The sequence below is a fragment of the Hyaena hyaena genome, unplaced genomic scaffold (assembly GCF_003009895.1).
Source record: "Hyaena hyaena isolate Hyena2069 unplaced genomic scaffold, ASM300989v1 scaffold_638, whole genome shotgun sequence".
In the NCBI taxonomy this organism is placed as follows: Eukaryota; Metazoa; Chordata; class Mammalia; order Carnivora; family Hyaenidae; genus Hyaena; species Hyaena hyaena.
This window is the reverse complement of record NW_024081270.1, coordinates 541,340-564,104: the sequence shown is the minus strand read 5'-3', so window position 1 is coordinate 564,104 and position 22,765 is coordinate 541,340. Positions and strand designations below refer to the sequence as shown.

Here is a 22,765-nt window from a genome sequence, read left to right as displayed (position 1 = left end):
CTCTCTCTCTCAAAATTAACTTAAAAAAAGATTATGTTAAAAATATAATAATAAATTTTAAAAAGTATGTGTTTCTATCAGCCAACATGGTCTATTGGAGTCTTTAGCCTTCAGATGTAAATCAAAAAAAAAAAAAAAGAGAGAGATGGTAAAAGAGAATAGTTTTCCAAGTAGTCATATAGACATGCGTCTTCCAAAATAAGCCTAATTAATTGAAAATAATGTTGTCTTCATAAATGTTTGAGTCATAAAGCTTAGATAACTATAAATCCAAGCTAGCAGGTTTGAGATTAGGAAATTAACCTGTGCTGAGGAATTATGATTAGGGGTCAACTGCACTGAGTACGCACCTGTACTTTCTCTCTTGCGTCACCCCTTTCCCCAGGGAAGCCCCTGGCGGAGACAGGGTCTCTCCAGCTGCCCTCCAGCTCCCCACGGCCGCAGCATAGCACCGCCCCCTCCACACGGCTCCGCCCCCGCCCACATAGCCCCGCCCCGAGCCTCCCCACGTGACCCGCCCCCTCCGCGTAGCCCCGCCTTCGGCCTCGGTCTCTCGCTGCGAGTCTGGCCGCCTGCCCCCAGCAACCGCCGGGCGCCGCGCCCAACCAGAGCCTGTTCTCCTCCGCGAGGCCCCGCCGCGCTCCCGCCGGCTCGCCCCGCCCCCGCCGCGAGACTGGCCTCCCGCTTGTGCCCTGCGGCCTCCGCGTGGCCGCGTCCCCGCCCCACCTCGCTCGGCCCCCAACAACCGCAAAGCCCCGACCCAATTAGAGACCGACTCTCCGCGTGGCTCCGCCCCGGCCTCGCTTCGCCCCGCCCCTGCCGCGTGCCTGGCTTCCTCCCCCGGAAGAACCCGGTAGCCACGCCCCCGCAGCGCCCGGCGGACCCTCTAGCCGCCGCGTCTCCATGGAAACGGGACTCTGACGCGGAGTAGGAGCGCGATGGCGGCCGGGGAGCCGGGGGATCTGGGCGGCTACTACTTCAGATTCCTGCCTCAGAAAACTTTCCGGTGTTTGAGCAGCCAGGAGACCAGCGGCCGGCTCCGCCAGTGGTGAGAGCGCGGGGCGGGGCGCGCGGGCCGGGAGCGCCCTGCCGCGGGGCCCGAGCCGACCTCCCTCCCTCCTCCCCGCCACAGGTCCATGCTGGGCAGAGTCGCGGCGCAGGCGTTCGGCTTCGACCAGCAGTTCCAGGCCTACCGCAAGGACGACTTCGTCATGGTTGGTGTGCGGGTGGGAGGGGCGCTCGGCCGTCGGCCGACCGCGCGGCGGTCCCCCAGGGCCCCGGCCCCCTCCTCCGTCCCCCGGTGCCCCGCCGCGGGGTCGTCTGTGCACCCCGACGCGGCTTCAGAGGACTTCGGGGGGCTCTGTGGGCTCCTGGTCAGCGCGCGCGTGGGACGGCTCCCCCGCACGTGCACGCGGGGGTTCCGGGGGCGCCCCCCGCCGTGAATGCTGGAGCGGGCAGCTTCGAAAGGGGGGACACTCAAGATGACAAGCCCTGGTGCGGTCCTTAAGGCTCAGCCACGTGATTTCAAATCGGGTTTTTCCCGCCGTCAGACCGACCGCGGTGCCGCCTGTGGTCTGTGACGCCGAGCGTCCTCGGGCCCCGCTGTCGCCGATGGAGCGCAGCCCCGCAGTGACTGAAACGTCCCTTCTCCACCTGCGCCTCGCGGAGGAGCCCGGGCTTAGCTAGCTGGTGAGGAGTCACTGAAAGGTTTCAGGACGGCTGTAGAGTTTAAACTACTCGGGTCACCCGGGCAGAAATGGAGTCCGGAAGTGGCGGCGGCGGGCGGGAAACCGCTGTCTGCAGGCGCAGAGGATGCCCGGAGCCCCTTCCCGCCGGGCGTTGCGGAGAAAGGCAGCGTCGGGACTGATGAGATACTGAGGATAAGGTAGAAGGATGAGCGAGCGTCGGAGTTGGTTGGCTGGAGCCGTAGATGATGCCATGAAAGCCGTAGAAAATGCAAAAGAACAAGGAAGATGAGCTCAGTTTTAGGCATGCCCAACTCGAAGTGCGTGCAAGTGGCAGGGTCCTAGACGGTGGAATCTAAGACCTTGCTTGGAGTCTCAAGAGAGAGCTCTGGGCTCAGGGTATAGTGTGGGCATCCTCACCGTGGGACTAAGGATCATGGGGGAAAGAAGCAACTTACAGAGCTTTCTCAAGGTCCGCACAACATCACGGCCTCCTAGCGCAGAGCCTGGCCGGTGCAGACTGAGCTGCGCGCATGGCTGCCCTGAATAAAATCGGATTTCTTAAGGAAGAGAATTGATACTGGATCCAAACCCAGCAATCTGCCAGATTTCATACATATGGCATATAATAGAAATGCACTTAACATTCTGTGTTCTAAAAACTAATATACCAATTTATAAATACTTTTTCCCCCCTCACGTTTTATGAAATAAGTTTAATCTTTACATGCATTTTGGTATCAGTATCTTTGTTATCCTGTAACTTGTTTGGGAATCATCTAATATTTTTCCAGAGCACATTAGCTTTCCTAAAGTTGAGATACAGACAATCCCTTCAAATGCCTTGATGGAAATTCTATAACATACCCAAAATACTATTTAAATGTACCAGGACAGGGCTTTTTTTTAAAAAAATTTATTCTCGTGGTGCATAATTAACCCCAACATAATGACTCTCCTGTTGCTTTATGTGAGAGGCCTTTATGAAGACTTATTTCCACTGGCTCTAGGTCAATTCAGTGCAGGTCACTTAGCCTGCCTCCGTTTATAATGGGATGTAAAATGTAACTGTAAGTTGAAACTCCCTCCCCCCAGGAATAATTACTGAATCTGAATTAAATTTCTCCTGGACTGATTTTTGCAGAAGACATTCAAAATCAGTATTAACTGAGGTTAATTCCAGCTTATGTTCCTTTTCAAAGTGTATATTATATAAATTAAGGTAACTGTGGGGCACTTGGGTCACTCACTCGGTTAAACTTCCAACTCTTGATTTCTGCTCGGGTCATAATCTCACCGATCGTAGGTTTGAGCCCCACTTCAGTTCCATGCACACAGTGCAGAACGTGCTTGGGATTCTCTCTATCCTTTCTGCCCCTCCCATGCTCTGTCTGTCTCTTTCAAGATAGAGGAAATAAACTTTAAAAGAAAATAAAAGTAAAATATTAAATAAAGATAATTGCACACTCTTTAGCTTGAAAGACTTTATAAAGTTAGCAGCTTTTTTTTCTGAGGAGTAGTTTTGGGGGAAACTTACCTTTTTGTAATTGGGCATATGTGATCCTGTAACATGTTTCTCTCCCAGCACTAGAGCGTACGCTCCGTGTATAGGAACTTGTGCGTGGCATACCGCAGGCATTTCACACATACGCGAGGAATGTATTCATCTTCACTCTGCACACCTGCTCCCCTTCACTGTTCCCTTTCTCATTAAATGACATTCATTCTGTCCAGTTTCTCATGCAAAGATTCTAGGTGTCATCTGTGTTTCCTCCCTCTCTCTCTGTCCCTTCCTCCTAAATAGGCATTGAATCCATCACTTCTCCACCTCCCTGCTTGCTATCGTCTTGACTGAAGTGAACACCGGATCTTCCTGGATTACAGCAGTACTTTCCCTCCTAACTACTCTCTTAATAACCCTTTGTTCATTCTCCACAGTGCTGCCAGAGCGCGTGGTAAAAAAATAGGACTATTTTAAGCATCTTTCTTTGCTTAAATCTCTTCAGTGTCTTCCTATTGCCCTTAGATCAAATGTACTCATGAGGGGCGCCTGAGTGGCTCAGTCCACTAAGCATCCACCTTCGATTCAGGTCATGATCTTACAGTTCGTAAGTTTAAGCCCCCACATCGGGCTCTGTGCTTACAGCTCAGAACCTACAGCCTGCTTCAGATTCTGTGTCTCCCTCTCTCTCTCCCTCCCCTGCTCACACTCTGTGTGTGTGTGTGTCTCTCTCTCAAAAATAAATAAACATTAAAATAATATAAATAAATAAATAAAAATCCTTCCCTAATCAAGTGAGATTTTACTACAGTTGTTTTAGAAATGAATTCTTACTATTGTTTGTAATAAAATTTCTAACTTGTTCCCCTCAAATTTGTATTTTAGGCTTTTTTCAAAGACCCCAATGTTATTCCCAATTTGAAGTTACTTTCAGATTCTTCTGGACAATGGATTACATTAGGTAAATAAAACTTACTTTTATCTTTTCAGATGACTGTTTTATTATTATCACAAAACTTTGCCTTAGGAATTTTCATTCTGAAATACATACTGTGAATAATGACTCACTTGTCTGATAACATCGAGGTCAAGCACGGTCAGCTGTGCCAGGCCCTCCTGCGTCTCCCTCCTGGGCCCACGGCTACCGTGCTGGCAGAGCGCACGAGCACCAGTCCTCTTTTCGTTCATTGCTTGTGCGTCTCCCATGGACTCTGCTCGCTGCCAGGAACACTGAGGGGAATACAAGAAAACGCGTACGCAAGAAACTGGTTTGATATGTAAAGAAAATAGTGCAAGGGGCGCCTGGGGAGCTCAGCCGGTTGAGAGTCCAGCTTTGGCTCAGGTCATGATATAGTTCGTGGTTTCGAGCCCCACATCTGCCTTTGTGCTGACAGCACGGAGTCTGCTTCAGATTCTGTCTCCCTCTCTGCCCCTCTGCCACTTGCACACGTGCTCTCTCTTTCTCTCTCAAAAAGAAATAAAAACAGGTTCAAAATAGTGCACTAATGTGCTACCATAGCAGTAGAAGGAAAAAGAGGAGAGTGTCAGGTAAGGGGCCGCCAATGTGACGACAGTTGGGCCAAATCAGTCGGAACAGGGCAGCAGATTTCTGACAGAGGAAGCAGATGTTCTTAGAAAGTTCATCAAATAGCATATAAAATCATGGAAGAGAGTCTTAAAATCTCAAAAAAAAATTTTATATACGTAATAATTTCATAGTACCTTGAAACATAGCTAGAAATCCTTAAAGAAAATTACCCAAACAATAACACTCAAATCTCTTAAATAATTCTCAGGCCAAGGAATAAACCAGAGAGTTAATAGACGACTCTTTTGAAAACAAAAACATGACCACTATATTTTAAATGTTAGATTGAGGTGCCTTAACAATAGAACCAATTATTCTTCCACTTAGGAGGAAAATCTGGTTAGTAATGTGGGTTTGAGCTTAAGAAAAATGTAAGTGGATTTTAAATTAGATGGGGTTATTTTGGTAAATTCCTACACTGCATGTTCATGAAATCCTAGTAGTCTTACACAAAAATGACTTTGCTGAAAGTCATTAGTCAAGAACAAGATTCGTGACGTTAGAATTAGTAGGTCACATTTTATTGCTGTTGGCTAAAAACCATTGTAAAATTTATAGAGCAAAAAGCTGGTACAGGGTGATCTTCAGAGCACTTTCACAGTTATACTCACTCTGAGCAAATGCACTTACCGGTTCAAAGTCTTCAAAACGAAATAATCAGAGGCATGTATTACAGAGTTTATGAAAGTTACAGTAACTTCAGTTAGTTCATTTACAAAAATAAGGTTCGTTGAAAAAAGTTCAACCTTCCCCCGTACTGACTTTATTTTTAAAAAAAGCATTACAAAGAGAGGTTCTAAAATTCCACATGTGCCTGACAGAATCAATTAGAAGTACTCTGAAAAATCAGGCCAAAGAGGTAGCCCTCTATTTCAGAAGTAGAAGTTTCTAGAAGATTGCTAGTACTCTTCCATTAGCTTGTTTTCTATCTCCTACCAGCTTTTCTGTTTCTGATATTATCAACCGTCTTCTCTCCAATTTTCCTCTGAGGGCCAGCTGCTAAAATAAACTAAACAGCTTTTGGAAAGGAGAGAAAAGCCATTCTTCTAGCCAGTGAACCAGTGTTAAAGAGTGTGAGAAGGAGCCCCTCACGGCTGCGCTGGCCCGGGCCTGGCCTGCCAGGGGTGTGGCACACACACGGGTGGGTGCCGCGGGTCCTGTCTCCCCGCAGCCACAGCCCTCCTCACACAGGCACACTGCCCTTTTTTGGGTGACATAACGGATGCTTCCTATGTGCTTAGTTAAGGGCATTATGTTCACTACCTCCTTTAAATGGCTTTTTTTTTTTTTTATTTCATTTTTGAGAGAGCGCAGGCAGCGTAGGGGCAAAGAGAGAGGGACAGAAGATCCGAAGGGGGCTCTGCGCTGACAGCAGCCAGCCTGATGACGGGCTCGAAGTCACTAGCCACGAGATCATGACCTGAGCCAGAGTGGGCTGTTCAACTGCCCGAGCCCCCACATGCCCCCACTGCCTCCTCTAATTCTCAGAACAACTCAGACAGGTACTATCAGGGACCCTACATCACTAACGAAGAGTCGGATTCATGAGTAGGTGATTTGCAGTTTTACACACCTGGCCAGGCTCCCGAATTCAAGATGTTGACCACTACGCTGTCCTGCCTGTGCCACTTCGGCATTAATGAAGTTGCCAGAAAACACCAATTTGGACACCAAGTCAATAGACACCCTGTGTATTATAATGCTAATATCAAGGGGAAAATACACTCTTAACTTTGTATGTGATCATAGCAGTGTGTTACGTGTCTTATAAATGCTGGAGACCTGATTTTACCATATTTCTGCCTAACAGCGTGTGCTATGGACTGAATTGTGTCCTGCCCCCCGCCCCCCCCCCCCACAATTATGTTGCTTTAACCCCCAATGTTATAGTAATTGAAGATGAGGCCTTTGGGAGCTGATTAGGTTTAGATGACATCGCGAGCAGCTCTTCTGATGGCACTAGTGCCCTTACAACCAGAGAAAGAGCTGCCAGAGCCCCGCCGTGTGCGGGAACTGCCAAGAAGGCAGCCGTCTGCCAGTCAGGAAGAGCCTTTACCGGGAGCCGGAGCAGCCAGCGCCTTGGGTTTTGGGCCCCCAGTCTGCAGAACTGGGAGACGTAAACGTCTGCTGTTTGAACCGCCCAGTCCGTGGCGTGCTGTGGTAGTCACCTAAGCAGACTAACGCAGCTTTTGGTCCTGAGAAGCGGGGTGCTTCTGTGACATACCTAAAAAAGTTAGAAGTGGCTGTGAAACTGTGTCATGGGCGTCAGTGGAAGAGCTGTGAGGTGCCTGCTAGCCCAGATACATGGATGCTAAGCTTGATGCTAGTGAGATCTCACACAGAAATGAGGACCTTGGTATCAGAACCGGGAGGAAAGACAATCCACAGAACGGCAGAGAACCTGGCTGAACTATGTTCTAGTGTTTGGGGGAAGGTAGAATTTGCAAGTGATAAAATTACAGATTTAGTTGGGACATGTCTCAACAGACTGTTGTCGGGGCAGCTTGGTTCTTCCCCAGTGCTTACAACAAAGTAGGAGAGGAAGAGGTGGATTGAGGAAGGAATTGTTAAGAAGGAACCAGAGCTTGAAGACTGGGAAAATTCTCAGCCTTCCATACTGTAGAGAATGAGAAAGAGTCTTTTGCTGAGAACAGGTGTGGCTGGGCAGCCATTTGATGAAGAGAGCATGTGTGTACTTCTTGGACCTAACCAGCCATTTCAGGAGAAGCCAGGGTCCCAGGGGGGATTGTACCGGCAAAGACACTGCCAGTTTGAACTAAAGGGGACAGAAACGAGACAAGTGAAGGCTGTCAGACTTCTTAGATCCTACAGGACCAGACCACAGAATAGAGCCATCTGGCTGCACGCCTGGCCGTTCTTCAGGACAAGACAAGGACGGAAAGGCAGTCAGAGGTCATCGGGGCCAGTTTCAGTCACACACTGTGCCTTTGGGGGGGTCCTCGGGGGCTGGGCCACCGCCCTGGCGGGTCAGGAAGACGGAGCATTGAACCAAAGAGGATTGTTCCTGAGGCTTAAAATCTAATGAAACTTGACTTGCCAAGTTGTAGGCTTGCTTGGGACCATCACCCCTCGTTTTCTGTTTCTCCCTTTTGGAATGAAGATGTCTCTCCTGTGCTTGTCTCACTGCTGTATTTGGAAGCATGTCACTTGTCTGGTTTCACAGGGTCATAGATGGATGGAGAGGAATTTTGCCCGAGGATGAAGCGAACCTCCCCTGTCACCCATATCTGATTTAGGTGCTATGTAGGTGAGACTTTGGACTTTAGACTTTAGCGATGATGCAGGAATGGGCTAAGACTTTTGGGGCTGTTAGGATAGAATAAACATGCTTTGCACGTGAGAAGGATACGAAATGGGGGCGGGGGGTTCCAGGGGCAAAATGCTATGGACTGAATTATGTCCTTTCAGAATTGATTTGATGGAGGTGCTGACCGCACCTGTGACCTCACCCAGCCCTAATGACTTCCCAAAGGCCCCGTCTCGAAATACCATTACATTGGGGCTTAGGACTTCAATATTTTATTTTGGAGGGACGCAGTTCAGTCCCTAGCAAATGCTATTTCTACGCCTCAGATTAAGTGTTCTGAATTTAATTACCTTTTCTCACCATCCCGACCCTCCTGCCACTCCCTGCATCAGAGCTAGGGTCGTTTATTAGAATGGCACGTTGCCCAAAGTGAGTCCTTCATCCTCACGTCTTTGAAGACTGTCTGGCTCTATACTGCTCTTGGTCTTTGCTCTTGCAGCACTCAGAGCTCTTCTATCATTTTCTGTGGTCTTCCTGTCCCTTCACTCCCCCAGAGGATTTCCCCCCTGAAACAAAAGGAGCTTTTTCTAGCAGTATAGTTCTTGAACGTACTGAAGCATACACAGCTCCTGTCTCCACATGCCCGTCTCGCATCCACGCAGGCCGAGCTCGAGCCCGGAATGAGAGCGGCAGGTGCTCGCAGGGGCCCAGGCGGGCAGCTGGAGGGACGGGGTGCAGGTAACCTCCGGCATCGCTCTTCTCAAGCTCAAGCTGCTTCTGGCATCAGATACTGAGCACACGTACCAGGGCAGGTCGCACCAAGGGCCCCACTCTGAGGTGTCTGTCCCAAGGAGAACTCTGAAGAAAGAAGAACACCACCCCTTTATATATCTGAGCCCGCATGTGGATGTGAGTGCACGAGAGAGAAATTGAGGCAATAATAAATATTCATTTTAGTCTTTGTGTCTTTCTGTAACTGAGCAGAACCTCTAGTAATGGAAAGTCCATTCCAAAAGGAAACATTCAGGAAGTAAGTTTGGGGTGGGGGAAGGTATGTGGGGGGGGAAACGAGCTACAAGACGAAGGTAGACAAAACACCAAGGTCACAAATTTCTCTAATTCCAAACTTGTCATAACTTGATTAGAGCCTGGTTTGAAACTTACCTTGACTTAGAAAAGCTGGTTTTGGGCAAAAAACACTGTAAATGAGATCACAAGGGAGAAATTTTTTAAAGGAGAGGAAAATTTTCAAGACATCGTCAGGACTTTGCCAATACCCATTACTTAACATTAGTTAAAGTTTTTATAAAACTTTATAAAACGAATTATAAAGCATTGAACACAATACAAATCCAAAGTCACACAAAGCAGTTCTTATGCTTTTATAGGCGGTTCTGATATATGGATGAGAACTGATGTAAGAATCCCCTACTACACAAAAAATGATTTCATTTTCAAACATTTTCTAATTTACATATTCTAGGGCTGAAATGGTGAAATTTTGTCAAAGACTTTTAGTGATTAGTAAAAATGAACTAACGGCAAACTAATAATTTACTAAAATCCCTAAACTCATGTATCCTTTAAATATACCCAGATATATGTCCTTCTTGGCTACTTAGAATCCCTGCATGGTGATATTTGTTTTGGAAATAACTGAGAATACTAAGTTAATTTTTATATTCTATAAAATCATTTCTTTTAGGAACTGAAGTGAAAAAAATTGAAGCTACAAATGTTCCTTGTACACAGCTTTCAATGTCATTTTTTCATCGGTTATATGATAAAAATATCGTACGTGAAGATGGACATATTGTAAAGTGTTTAGATTCTTTTTGTGATCCCTTTCCTATTTCTGATGAATTACGAAAAGTAAGTACAGATTTTTTAAATTTCATAATAGAATTTTATTTCAGGAAATGCTTAATGTCAAAAACTTTCACCTGCATGAAATACATAAAGCACCTCTTATCGATCATTAATAATCAGTATTACTCATTACATTGGTAGACTTTTTTTCTTGGATGGGACTTTTACTATCAATCGAATTATCTGTGTATGTCAGTAGTTCCCAGCCAGATGCTACTAACCGTAATGCGTAGAGGCCAGAGAGAGATGTGGCGGGGCCAGGACAGCCCCCACAACACAGTTCTCTACCTCAGAATTTCAGTAGTGCGAGGGCAGAGAAGCCCTGACCTGCTTAACTGATGGCTCTTTTTCTTCAATATGGGGCCCTTAACATATCAAATGAATATTTAAAAATACCCCTGTCATAAATGAATCATTCTGTCTCACTGCTGAGGTCAAAAAAGCCATTTTAGGGGCACCTGGGTGGCTCAGTCAGTTAAGCGTCCGAATCTTGGTTTCAACTCAGGTCATGATCTTGCATTTGAACCCCACATGGAGCTCCATACTGACAGTGTGGAACCTCCTAGGGATTCTCTCTCTCTCCATCTCTCTCTGCCCTTCCCCTACTCACATGCTCTCTCTCTTTTTCTCTCAAAGTAGATAAACTTTAAAAAAAAATTTTTTTTTTAATGTTTTATTTATTTCTAGGAGACAGAGAGAGACAGCGTGAGCAGGGGAGGGTCAGAGAGAGAGGGAGTCACAGACTGAAACAGGCTCCAGGCTCTGAGCTGGCAGTCAGCACAGAGCCCGACGCGGGGCTCGAACCCACGAACCGCGAGATCATGACCTAAGCGAAAGTCGGAAGCTTACCCGACTAAGCCACCCAGGCGCCCCTAAAAAAAAATTTTTTTAACATTTTTTTTTTTTGAGAGAGAAAGAGACAGCGAGTGGGGGAGAGTCAGAGAGAGAGGGAGACACAGAACCTGAAGCAGGCTCCAGGCTCTGAGCTGTCGCACAGAGCCTGATGCAGGGCCCGAACTCACAAGCCACAAGATTGTGACCTGATTTGAAGTCGGATGCACAACCACCTGAGCCACCCAGGCGCCCTATAAATAAACTTTTATTTTCTTTAAATTTTAAAAAAATTATTTTTTTATTTAAAAATTTTTAAGGTTTATTTATTTTTGAGAGAGAAAGAGACAGAGTGCTAGTGGGGGAAGGAGAGAGAGAGGGGGGGAGACCCAGAATCCAAAGCAGGCTCCAGGCTGTGAGCTGTCAGCACAAAGCCTGATGTGGGGCTTGAACCCACGAACCCGGAGATCTGACCTGAGCTGAAGTCAGATGTGTAACTGATTGAGCCACCCAAGCATCCCAAATAAACTTTTAAAAATCCATTTGATTAACTAATTTTTGTTTTAGCAAGAGGTATATTGAATCAAAAGACATAGGTTATTTACCTAATTCCTGAGTTATTACTTATAAGATAATAACTAGGCAAATCTCTCAATATCTTGAGTCCCTAGATCTTATCTGTACGAGATAGTGATTAAAATGCCCATTCTATCTTCTTCCTTAAACTGTTGAGATGAGTTGAGAAAGCATTTAATTGTACTTTTTAAAAAGTATGACATGTTAAAATGAAGTGTATTATTATTATCATTATTTTATTTAGGGAGACAGTGAGAGCGAGCTGGGAGAGGGGCAGAGGGAGAGAGAGAGAACATCTCAAGCAGGCTCCATGTTCAGCATAGAACCCAACCCAGGGCTCCATCCCACGACCTAATCCAAAATGAAAATCATGACCTGAGCCAAAATCAAGAGTCGGACACGCAACCGACCGAGCCACCCAGGTGCCTCTTATTATCATTATTGTAATTATGGAGACAAACTATTTATTAAAAGGTTAAAAATTAGGGCTTTCAGGGGCATCCAGATGGCTCAGTCAGCTAAGCTGCTGACTTCAGCTCAGGTCATGATCTTATAGTTCGTGAATTCGAGCCCCATGTTGGGCTCTGTGCTGACAGCTGAGAGCCTGGAGCCTGCTTCGGATTCTGTCTCCCTTGGTCTCTGCCCCTCCCCTGCTTGGTGGGTGGGTGGGTGGGTGGGTGGGTGTGTGTGTGTGTGTGTGTGTCTCTCTCTCTCTCTCTCTCCCCCTCAAAAATAAACATTTAAAAAAGAATTAGGGCTTTCAGGAGCTCCTGGCTGGCTCAGTCAATGGAGCAAGCTACTTGATCTAAGGGTTGTGAGTTCAAGCCCCACATTGGGTGTAGAGATTTTTTTTTTTTTTAAAGTAGAGCTTTAGTATCAAATAGACATAGATTAAAAATCCAGGGTCTGCCACTTAATAACTGTGGTACTTAACCTCTTTTTTCATCTATAAAATAGGAATGATATAAGAATTATGTGAGGGGTGTCTGGGTGGCTCAGTCGGTTGAGTGTCCGACTTCAGCTCAGGTCATGATCCCACAGTTCATGGATTTGAGCCCCGCATTGGGCTCTGTGCTGACAGGTTTGGAGCCTGGACTGGAGCCTGCTTCAGGTTCTCTATCTCCATCTCTCTGCCCCTCCCCTGCTTGTGTCTCTCTCCCTTGCCTCTCTCTCTCAAAAATATTTTTAAAAATAAAATAAAATAAATTATGTGAGATAATGCACTTAAAGTGTTTAGCCCGATGCCTGGTACTTAGTAAGCTTTCAGTAATAGTAATGACTAACCACTAATTACTATTATTCTACATTAAGAGAGAAAGGAGATGTAGAAGTTGAATTTATTGTAAATCCCGATGAGAATGAATTAGGGAAGCTGCTGACACACTGTTCTGGACACAGACATCTCGTCTGTAGGAGACGGGAGGCATGCAGCCAGTCTGTGCATTCTTCTACACTAACAGAACACCTGAAAGGACTCTTAGTTGAAGAAGAAAATAAAATTAACTCCGTGAAAATGACCAAACACACAACTGAGGAGCCTCTATATAGTAGCTCTTTAGTTCAGTGTTACGCATAACACAAGAGAAGTACTGTCCCCGCGTGGATCTGATCATAACGACCGCTCTTCCGTACCAAGGATTGGAAATTAACCTTTACGGAGTGTCTAGTCTAGTCTGAGTCTTCTTCTTTTCTGGGCCCTTCTGCTCAGCTCTTCTGATCTGTCCCGATCTCCGCTGGCACACTTCTGTGTCGCAAGGCCCTTTCCCCTATTTTCGGAGAGCTCACCCTCACCTCTCCAGAGAGCCTTGGCCTGGGACTTTCCGTCTGGGAGGCGGCACTTTGGCGGCGCTGCCTGTCCTGCTGGGCTCGGCAGGCGCGTAGCCCTTGGATCCGGGAAGAGGCGCTGGATTTCTGCCAGCCGCCTCTGTGCTTCGCTCTGCTGGTCTTGGTCGCTCCGTGGCGACAAGAAGGTCGTAACTTGGTTGCTCTCTGGCTGAAAAAAATAAATCAGTAAGTGACCAGCTTTAGCCTGAACTGCACACGGCCCCCCACCGTGTCGCCCGCCTCACTGAGGACACTAACTGCCTCCCGCACAGGTCTGGCTCCTTGGCCCCCCGCACACCTGCCCTCTGGGATCAGCGCAGATGCTGCCGCCTCCACATTTATCCCCCGAATATCTTCCTCACTGTAACTTTTGAATTGTGCCCCCCAATCCGTTCAGTCACCAGAGCGCTCATGTAAGGAATGCGTGTCATTCCTGAGAGCTTTAGTCACTCTTGTGTTAGGCCAGATCTTTAGGTAGCCACAAACTCAGGCTTCAGTATCACATCATTTCCTTAGAGACAGAGAGAGAGGAACAGAGGGAGGTGGGGAGGGAGGGAGACAGGTCAAGCGGTATGTGTGGCACACCCAGGGAGTAATAAACTATAAGCCACTTCTCCGCACCTGTCTTTTACTGTAAGTCGCCTTGGCTTTCATAAACTCATCGTAAGTCATCTGCACATTGGCACCACCACAGAGTTTATTTTAAATGCCTCTTGTATGCTGACCTTGTGATGAATATTCATTTGAGACTGACTGGGGTAAATCAAATGTGAAGCTCAATCAGGTTTCCTAATTAGGTGTACTTCTTGCTACTAGACTGATTTTGTATGACCCCTATTCCCCTCCTTTACCTGTTTGGTAGTGTTAGTGTTACGTACATTTTTTGCAGCATTCCTTCATCTGGACTTCCTCATGTGTACGTATTTTCTTTTCCCACTTTGTTTCTTGGTTACAGGTTTTTGTCTTTTATTTTTCGTACTGTGTCTATATTTTACTGTTAGCTATTTTACATTCTTTTAAAAAGCAAGTGGGGTATAAACAACTCAATAAAATAAATGTGTGTTATGGTTTATATTCGTCACCTTGTTCGTATTTACCGCAATTAGCAACTTAATCAGCTGTCTGTAATAATCGATGGTATCAGAAAATCCCCCACATCAGACCCTGTCGTGCTGTTTTCTGAAGGAGGTAGCAAAGTCTCCAGAGAGCAAGAGTCAGTGTAGATGGGTGATGTGTAAGGTGAGATTATTAGGGGACAGCAGGAAAAAGCGGTGGTTACAATGGTCCATTTACCTGAACAGTTCAGAATGGAGTAATGGAGGCGGGCAGGGGTGGTAAGGAAAGTGGTGATCCAGACAGTGCAGGGGGAGGGCTTACGAATGAGGGTTGGCTGCCAGATCGAAGCAAAGGCTATGGACCTTATAGGATGGAGTAGCGCTAAAACAATTACTAAAGATATAAACTAGAAGAAAGGCAAAAGGGGAAGAGGAGAAGACTTAGATTTATTCCTTTAACTGAGCGTCAGTGGCTTATAGGTGACATGGCAGGAAAATGAGTGCCGGTCTCGCAGATTACTCCTTCTGGTTGTTCAGGATTGGTTGGTAATACAGGCCTGGGATTATTTGTAAGTAAATAAATGGAAACTTTTGAAAACAAAAATTAGAACCTTAAATCATGTTAGATTAAGACAAATTTTATCATTTTCCATAGGTTTTGCTAATGGAAGACTCAGAAAAATATGAAATATTTAGCCAAGCTGATAGAGAAGAGTTCCTGTTTTGTCTTTTCAAACATCTTTGCCTTGGTGGAGCCCTTTGTCAGTATGAAGATGTGCTTAATCCGTATCTGGAAACAACAAAGCTTATCTATAAAGATCTGGTGAGGTAATGTTGCTAGATTACAGTAGGTAAATCTCTGGTTAACAGAGTGCACTGTTTCACTGTGCTGGGCTTGCCGAGCGTCTCTTGCGTCCTGTTGACACCAACAACCAAACCGTGTGAGAACAGCACCGCCTCGACCCCCTTTTCCGGCCTCTCCCTTCTCCTCCGGGCTGGGATTTGGCTACGTCTCCCTGACTCGGTTCGCACCTTGTTTCCCAGTCTGACAGGTTACCTGCTCCATGCCTGCTTGGTTGCCACCTTATCTGGGATCTCCTATCACGTTCTCCCAGCTTCCCGTTGTGCTTACCCCAGGTCTCCCGTCATATTTACCCCAGGTCTCCAGTCACACTCACCCCAGGTCTGATGTCACATTTACCTCAGGTTTCCAGTCACACTCACCCCAGATCTGATGTCACATTTACCTCAGGTCTTCTGCCACACTTACCCAGGTCTCCTGTCACACTCAGCCCAGGTCTCCTGTCACACTTACCTAGGTCCCCTGTCAAACTTATCCCAACTTGCCTATAACCTCACCCCAGGTCTGCTGTCACTTTTACCTCAGGTCTCCTATCACACTTAACCCAGGTTCCTGCCACACTTACCCAGGTCTCCTGTCACACTCAGCCCAGGTCTCCTGTCACACTCAGCCCAGGTCTCCTGTCATGTTTATCCCAGGTCTCTTTTCACATTTCGGGGAAACACAAAATTCCTCAGGTTGACACTTACTCTAGATCTCCTGTCCACTTACCTCAAATCTCCTGTCACACTCACCCCAGCTCTAATGTCACTTTTAGCTCATGTCTCCTGTCACACTCACCCCAGGTTCCTGTCATGTTTATCCCAGGTCTCTTTTCACATTTCAGGGGAACACAAAATTCCTCACGTTGTGTAAATTTGCTTGACTAATAGGAAAACAAGTACTACCTTTTTTATAAAGAGGTGGAAGAGGGGCGCCTGGGTGGCTCAGTTGGTTAAGTGTCTGACTTTAGCTCAGGTCATGATCTCACAGTTCATGGGTTCAGGCCCCGCATCAGTCTCTGTGCTGACAGCTCAGAGCCTGGAGCCTGTTTCAGATTCTGTGTGTCCCTCTCTCTCTCTGCCCCTCCCCTGTTCATGTTGTCTCTCTCTGTCTCTCAGAAATAAATAAAACATTAAAAAAAAAAAAGAGGTGGAAGAATTTTCATCTAGGCATAAACTTTACATTTTTAAATTCCAAATTCCAGTTTGTTTTAGGTGTTCCACTAGGAGTTCCGTATTTTTCTCTTTGAAGATCCAATTGGTATAAAAACTTTATAAATTATTTATATATACTTCTATTGGGTTGGGCTTTTCAGTGATGAAGTTATTGGATCATGTTTATAGGGGAAATGGGTAAGACCAACTGAAAGCAAAGGGTCCCAGAGTTTAGTCACAAAATTTTACCTTAATAGGAAGACAAGAGAATTAGCTTCTCATAAAACTCTCGATTGTTACTTGCGCTCAGCATCTCAATTCTTGCTCCTGCTCGGTGTGTCATTCAGCTGTGTGACAACCTACATGATGTAGTTATGTCACTTCATTCTTTTCCTGGTATGTTGGGTTTTTTTTAAAGTTGATTTATTTTGAGAGAGAGAGAGAGAGAGATGGAGCGGGCAGGGGCAAAGAGAGAGGAGAGAGAGAGAATCCCAAGCAGGCTCCTCGCTGTCAGGTCAGAGCCCCACACAAGGCTGGAACCCACTCACTTGAGATCATGACCTGAGCCAAAACCAGGAGTCAGATGCTTAACTACCTGAGCCCCCAGCCACCCCTCTGATGTGGTTTTAAAAACAAAAAGTATTTCTTTAATTTGCCTCTGATTTTTGTTGCAAAGTTACTCTGTCAACATATAAAGATTGTTAAAAAATGTTAGAAATTTAGAAAATTTGAGAAAAACATATACATACTTACATCCAGAACATTCTGTCCATATCATGTGTAGCTTGTGAAAACTTGTAAGCCTGCTTCCAGCCGCCTGCATATGCTCTGTGGTACACCCAGTGACACACTCACGCACACACGCACACTGCTGCCATGACAGTGTGTTGTACTTCACTGGTCCTGCGAGCATGTGGAATTCCTCACCACCGTGTGCCGTGTGGGGGGAGCTGCTGTGGGAGGTGTTTGAAACAAGTAACTTTAGAGCCTAAACTTTGGAGAAACTGTTTTCCCTGCCTGCCCCTCCCCGGATTCTCGCCTGTCGTTCCCTTCTGCCCTCCCTGGTGCTAAGTAGAAGTTTGGCGCCAGGGGTAACGGCCACTTGTAAGACGAGTCGCCCAAACTCCCGGCCTCTTACAGAAAGAATAGAAGTCCCGCCCTCAGATTCGCTGGGGCAGGCAGCCGGCAGGTTGATGGTGTGCACAGAACTCTGCCAGGCTCTCAGGAGGCTGCAGGAGAGCCCTCAGACAGTCCTTGACCTTAAGGAAATAATGAAAAACTAACATATTAAATAATTGTTTAAAACCTCTGACAAGTAAAAATTGTTATGAAATCAAATCTTCAATTTTTTATAGGCAAATGTTTGCAGCTCCTGATACTATAGTAAATACCCCCAGAAGTTCAGAAGAGGACATTTTTAGGGCGGCTGTGTTAGGGAAGTCTTGATGGAATGGGGTCCCCATGGGCCAGCAGAGGGACGCGTGGCCTGTTCCCCGACCAGAGGAGACCCGCGTGCCACTAGTCTGCCATTCCAGGGGACACTGGGAAGGAACCAGCCCGATTACAGCATCGCTCTTATTTGAGAGCCATTCAGGATTTCTGCTGATGGCCCGAGCTGAAGCGTGCTTATGCATTTCTTGCTGAGTGGGGAGGAAATTTGAAGTTGTTGTCTTCCCAAAACAACTTCAGAAGAAAATTATGATTAGAATAAATAAATATTTGCTTACGATGGCGTAAGTGCCAACGCAGAGCAACCGAAGGGGTTAACTGATCACAGAGGCCCTTCAGGCCCTGCTGGTTTGCTTATCACTCGCACTGCCTGTGGCTTTTCTAACCAGTTGTGCTGATTTGGGTCCGAGGCGGTGCCATTTGGTTAGGGCGACGGTTTGGGCTGGATCGGTCCAGCTCCGAGGAAGGAATGCACAGGTAGGCGGAGCGCGGGCGGAGCTCCAACAATTGTCAGTAACTTTTCTTCGCTCTGAGCCACATACCCGAACAAGTCACTAGCACAATCCAAATTAACCAGCAAGGGTATTGTTTTGTCCTGTTCCTTTACTTGAATTTTGGGTATTTTCATGTTTTTAAGGAAAATATCTGTTATCATTCTGATTGTGCGTGCAGCAGCTGTTTCACATTATCTAAGCTGCCCTTGCAGATAAACATCAGCACTAATCTGCTCCAGAAAGAAGCGAGGCCCTTAAGTCTGTACATGTTGGAGGCACATCGTGGAGCTAGATTTTAGTGGTCTCTGGCTCAAGCAAGAAGGTGAAAACATTCTTAAGATATTTTTTCCCTCATCCATTAGTACAAGTCCTATGAAATACACTTTTTAAATGTTCTGGAAAATGCCTTCTTTTCAAGGATTATGGTTCTTTTAAATAATATAGGTAGTACTTTAGAACCAGTTCATTAGAGAGTAAATATGACCCATTGTTTCATTACATTTCAAAAATGTCTATGCAGGGGCGCCTGGGTAGCTCAGTCGGTTAAGCGTCTGACTTTGGCTCAGGTCATGATCTCACAGTTTGTGCGTTTGAGCCCTGCGCCAGGCTCTGTGCTGACAGCTCAGAGCCTGGAGCCTGCTTCGGATTCTTTATCTTCCTCTGTCTCTGCCTCTCCCCTGCTCAGGCTGCCCCCCCCCCCTCTCTCTCTCTCAGAAATAAATAAAACATTAAAAAAATTTTTTTAAATGTCTATGCTGAAATATTCTGTAGTCACTAATGGCAGCCTTTGTCTTTTCTGCTGTGAATATTAAACTCTTGTCACAGTTTTTGGAGAGGTTTTCCAAACTGCGTATCTGTCGAAGATAGGAAATTTTCTTTTTTTTTTTTTTTTAATTTTTAATGTTTTATTTATTTCTGGGAGAGAGAGAGACAGCGTGAGCAGGGGAGGGTCAGAGGGAGAGGGAGATACAGAATCTGAAATAGGCTCCCGGCTCTGAGCTGAGCTGTCAGCACAGAGCCCGACGCAGGGCTCGAACCCACGAACCGTGAGATCATGACCTAAGCTGAAGTCGGATGCTTAACCGACTGAGCCACCCAGGCGCCCCAGGAACCAACTGCTACTAATGCTCAAATGGTAGTATCTTTTGTAAGTAGTATATGTATGTGTTAACTGTTAAAATGAAATATCAAATACTAAATTTTCTTTCATTTATTGGATAAATACAAACTTTTACAAGGGTTGGTCTGTTTTTTGTTTTTTAACTGGGCTAATTTACATACAGTAAAGTGAACAAATCGTAGTGGACCTACAGCTTAGTGAATTTTTATATATTTATAACCACCTCCAGATGAACACCTAAATTCAGGTATAACCATAGGTAGGTATGTTCTGTATTTGGGTTTAGGTGGTTATGTGGGTGTGTGCAGTATGAGTGTTTTGTATGTAGTGGTTATAGTTACCCCTTGGATAAGCGCAGAATTTCAAATACAATCTTTAGTGTTTAAGCAGTATATGTTAAGTGTTAGAGAAAAGATAATGACCACAATCCGTGTCGTAGAAGTAGATGGAAATTAATTGTATGATTTCTGCCTTTAAATTTGAATGAAATGTTTCAAAGATAAAAGCTGCCTGAAAAAAAAAAACTGCCTAAGAACTTTGAGCCCCGAAATGGCTCAGGTCTGGCCATTCTGGTAGGTGCGCAAGCTCTCTTTTACACACACACACACACACACACACACACACACACACTCGCTCACAGTCCACCTTCGTTCTCCTCCTCGTCCAGCTCACTCTTCGTGTGTCAGGCACCTAGCGAAGCGAGGAGGGGCTGGCCTCCTTTCAGTGCGACGCACCGTGTCCCCCAGGAGGACAGCCTGTGCTGCGTGTGTCTGCTAGAGCGGCGGCAGGGGACGCAGGCAGAGGAGCTGGATGGACTCTGTGGCACCTGGAGTCATGTCCCCGAAATACCACTTTTGGTTGGGACGCCTTAAATGTCTTGTCTAACTTCTCTGGCTCTACTGGCTCTACACCTGGTAAAATGGTAGCCACCAGCCTCCCAGGGCTGCGTGATCTTTATCTGACGGAATTATGTGAAGGTATTTTGCAGACTGTAAAGCATTACTAAGGTGCCGGGTGTAAATCTCCCTCTGTAGCCTGTTGCCTCATCTCTCAGTGGCTTCCGCTCTGTGCTGCCACGGGTCATCTTTTGTGGGGAGAGTGACTGAAAGAGAGCTGCTGAAAGGAAAGATTTCATGATTTTAATATGATATAATTTAATAATACATAATTTAACAAATAGTTTTCCCATACCTTATCCCACTCAATCCTCACAGAATCCTAAAAAGAGCCATAGTATGCCTAGTTGACATGTGAGGAAACTGATGTTCAGAAAGGTTAATCTTGCCCCAAATGAACTAGTAAATCAGTGGCCAAGCTGGTGTGTGGGTTTAGATTGCCGAATTCTGTAGTTTAGCGTGATTTTACCTACCTTACAGCTGCCTACACTTTAGTCAGACTTTTATCACTTCCTCCTTTTCTGATGGTTTTCTCTGGCTTGGGAAACATTCATCCTCTGAGTCTCGGTCAGACCTCAGATAGTCTCACTGTCAAATTCCGTGTTCCGCATCCTGGGGTAAAAATGCAGGTCTGTCCTTTTCAAACCACTTGAGTCGGATGTTGTGTGTTTCTGTATTTTATAGGCATAAGAACACCTGCGTACTAAAAGCGATCTCTATTCTAAATGTATTATGCCAAACATTCAAAAAAAGGTTGGGGGGTGTGCGCACCTGGGTGGCTCAGTCAGTTAGTTGAGCATCCGACTTTGGCTTGGGTCCTGATCTCACAGCTCATGGGTTCGAACCCCGTGCTGGGCTCTCTGCTGACAGCTCAGAGCCTGGAGCCTGCTTCAGATTCTGTGTCTCCCTCTCTCTCTGCCCCTCCCCCACTCATGCTCTGTTTCTTTCTCTCTCTCTCAAAACTGAATAAACGTTAAAAAAATAATAAAAAATAAATGTATTATGTGAATGCTTGTTATACTTAAAATGTATCCCTTTCCCCCCATTTTAGTGTTCGAAAGAATCCTCAAACCAAGAAAATACAAATTACCTCTTCCATCTTTAAAGTTACGGCATATGTAAGTATTGAGGGGGAATTTGCAAGCATTCAGTTTACTTACTGGGTATTAATAAGGTTTACAATGGGAGTTAGCAACTAGTCCAATGTTATGTCTAGGAGAAAAGATGATGGATGATATTTAGTTTTTTGTCAAAAAGAAAAGTTGATAAGGTATGCTTTTATTTGGAGAGCCATACAAACTTCTCCCCCGGCCTCTTTTCTGTTGTCCCTGTCTAATAATAGTACTTACTTAAGAGCGAAACATGTGACTCAGAGGCAACGGAACACCTTCTCTAGTTTGTTGGACCATAGTTTATAGGGCAAATAAGAGGTTGTAAATGTCTGTATATTACAGAATCTGATGCTTGAATTCTAGTGTCATATAAAAGATTGTTAGCACATTTGAAGCAGTTTCTAAGTATCTTTACAGAATCACTTAACAGATGTTATTCAGTGCCTGTTGCGTATCAGCCGCTGTGTTGGGCATTTTGTGTTGCTAAACAAAAGAAACATAGTTGTTTCCCTCATAGTATGTAAAGACCACATTCTAAAGGAAAGCAAAGGCAGAAGAAAATTGCAAAATAGAAATATTTGCAATATTAGCATTTTAAAAGCACTTTTTCAAAAGTTACAGTTTCCTTTTAGACTATAAGTTCCTTTAGGTCCAGAATTATATGTGTGTGTATCGTACATATGTACTGTTAGCCCAGTAGACTGCGCTGTCAGTTCATACTGTAAAATGTCAGCTAATTACGAATTTAATTGTAAAAGGTTTGATGTAGGTTTCATGACATTTTAACAGAAAATATGTAGTAGTTAAAGGTATTATTACTTACATACATGTAGTTGTAGACTAAATAATCTAGGTCTGTCTTTTTCAGGATTCTGTTGGTATGTGCTACCCTTCAACAAAGACTCACGAACAGACATTTTCTTACTTTATTGTGGATCCGATCAGGCGTCATGTTCATGTTTTATACCACTGTTATGGGGTGGGGGAAGTGTCTTAACAGTATTCTTGCAGATTATCGATTTTACTGTTTCTACCACTTTTTTATTTTGATGCCAATGTATAGGAAACATTTCCTTTGCCAGTTACTTTAACTAAAATGTAGAGAAGCTGCAGATGCCTGTCTTTCAATTTACCTGGAGTGGTAGCACAGGGAACGAACTCCATCCTGCCTCCGTCTACACCACAGTAGTTGTGGACAATTTACAGAAAGTTACAAGGAACTAAAAATCCAGTATATATTTGTTGCATTAAGATTCAAGTAAGTCTTCGATTTTCATGTATTTTATTTTAGAAGTTAATTCTAGCTTGAAATTGTCGCAGAAAACTGAACATGGCTCTACTGATTATTACCAACTGTTAGCTTTTTAAATTTGAGTTTCACTTAATTGCATTTCTTCAGTGCATAAAGATTTATGTCTCCAGGGATGTAAAATGCAAAACAATTCCTTTGCTTCATTTGCCCCACTTAAGATCCTCAATAAAAAAGCTATGTTCTGAAA

At 45.2% G+C, this 22,765-nt stretch overlaps 1 protein-coding gene and 1 long non-coding RNA gene across 2 annotated transcripts in view; one reads left to right on the top strand and one right to left on the bottom strand.

Moving 5' to 3' along the window:
- The window catches only part of LOC120219684, a 14,767-nt gene extending 13,245 nt beyond the window's left edge, over positions 1-1,522 (bottom strand). Inside the window, exon 1 of the long non-coding RNA XR_005525357.1 lies at positions 1,194-1,522. This is a non-coding gene — a long non-coding RNA (uncharacterized LOC120219684). The remainder of the gene's footprint in view (positions 1-1,193) is intronic.
- Positions 896-22,765, top strand: CFAP300 (cilia and flagella associated protein 300). The gene is made up of 7 exons (XM_039216544.1): positions 896-1,048; positions 1,133-1,214; positions 4,072-4,147; positions 9,748-9,914; positions 14,853-15,025; positions 21,206-21,272; positions 22,135-22,765. The coding sequence occupies exons 1-7, from the start codon at positions 939-941 to the stop codon at positions 22,261-22,263; spliced, it is 804 nt and encodes a 267-aa protein (XP_039072475.1). The 5' UTR covers positions 896-938; the 3' UTR covers positions 22,264-22,765.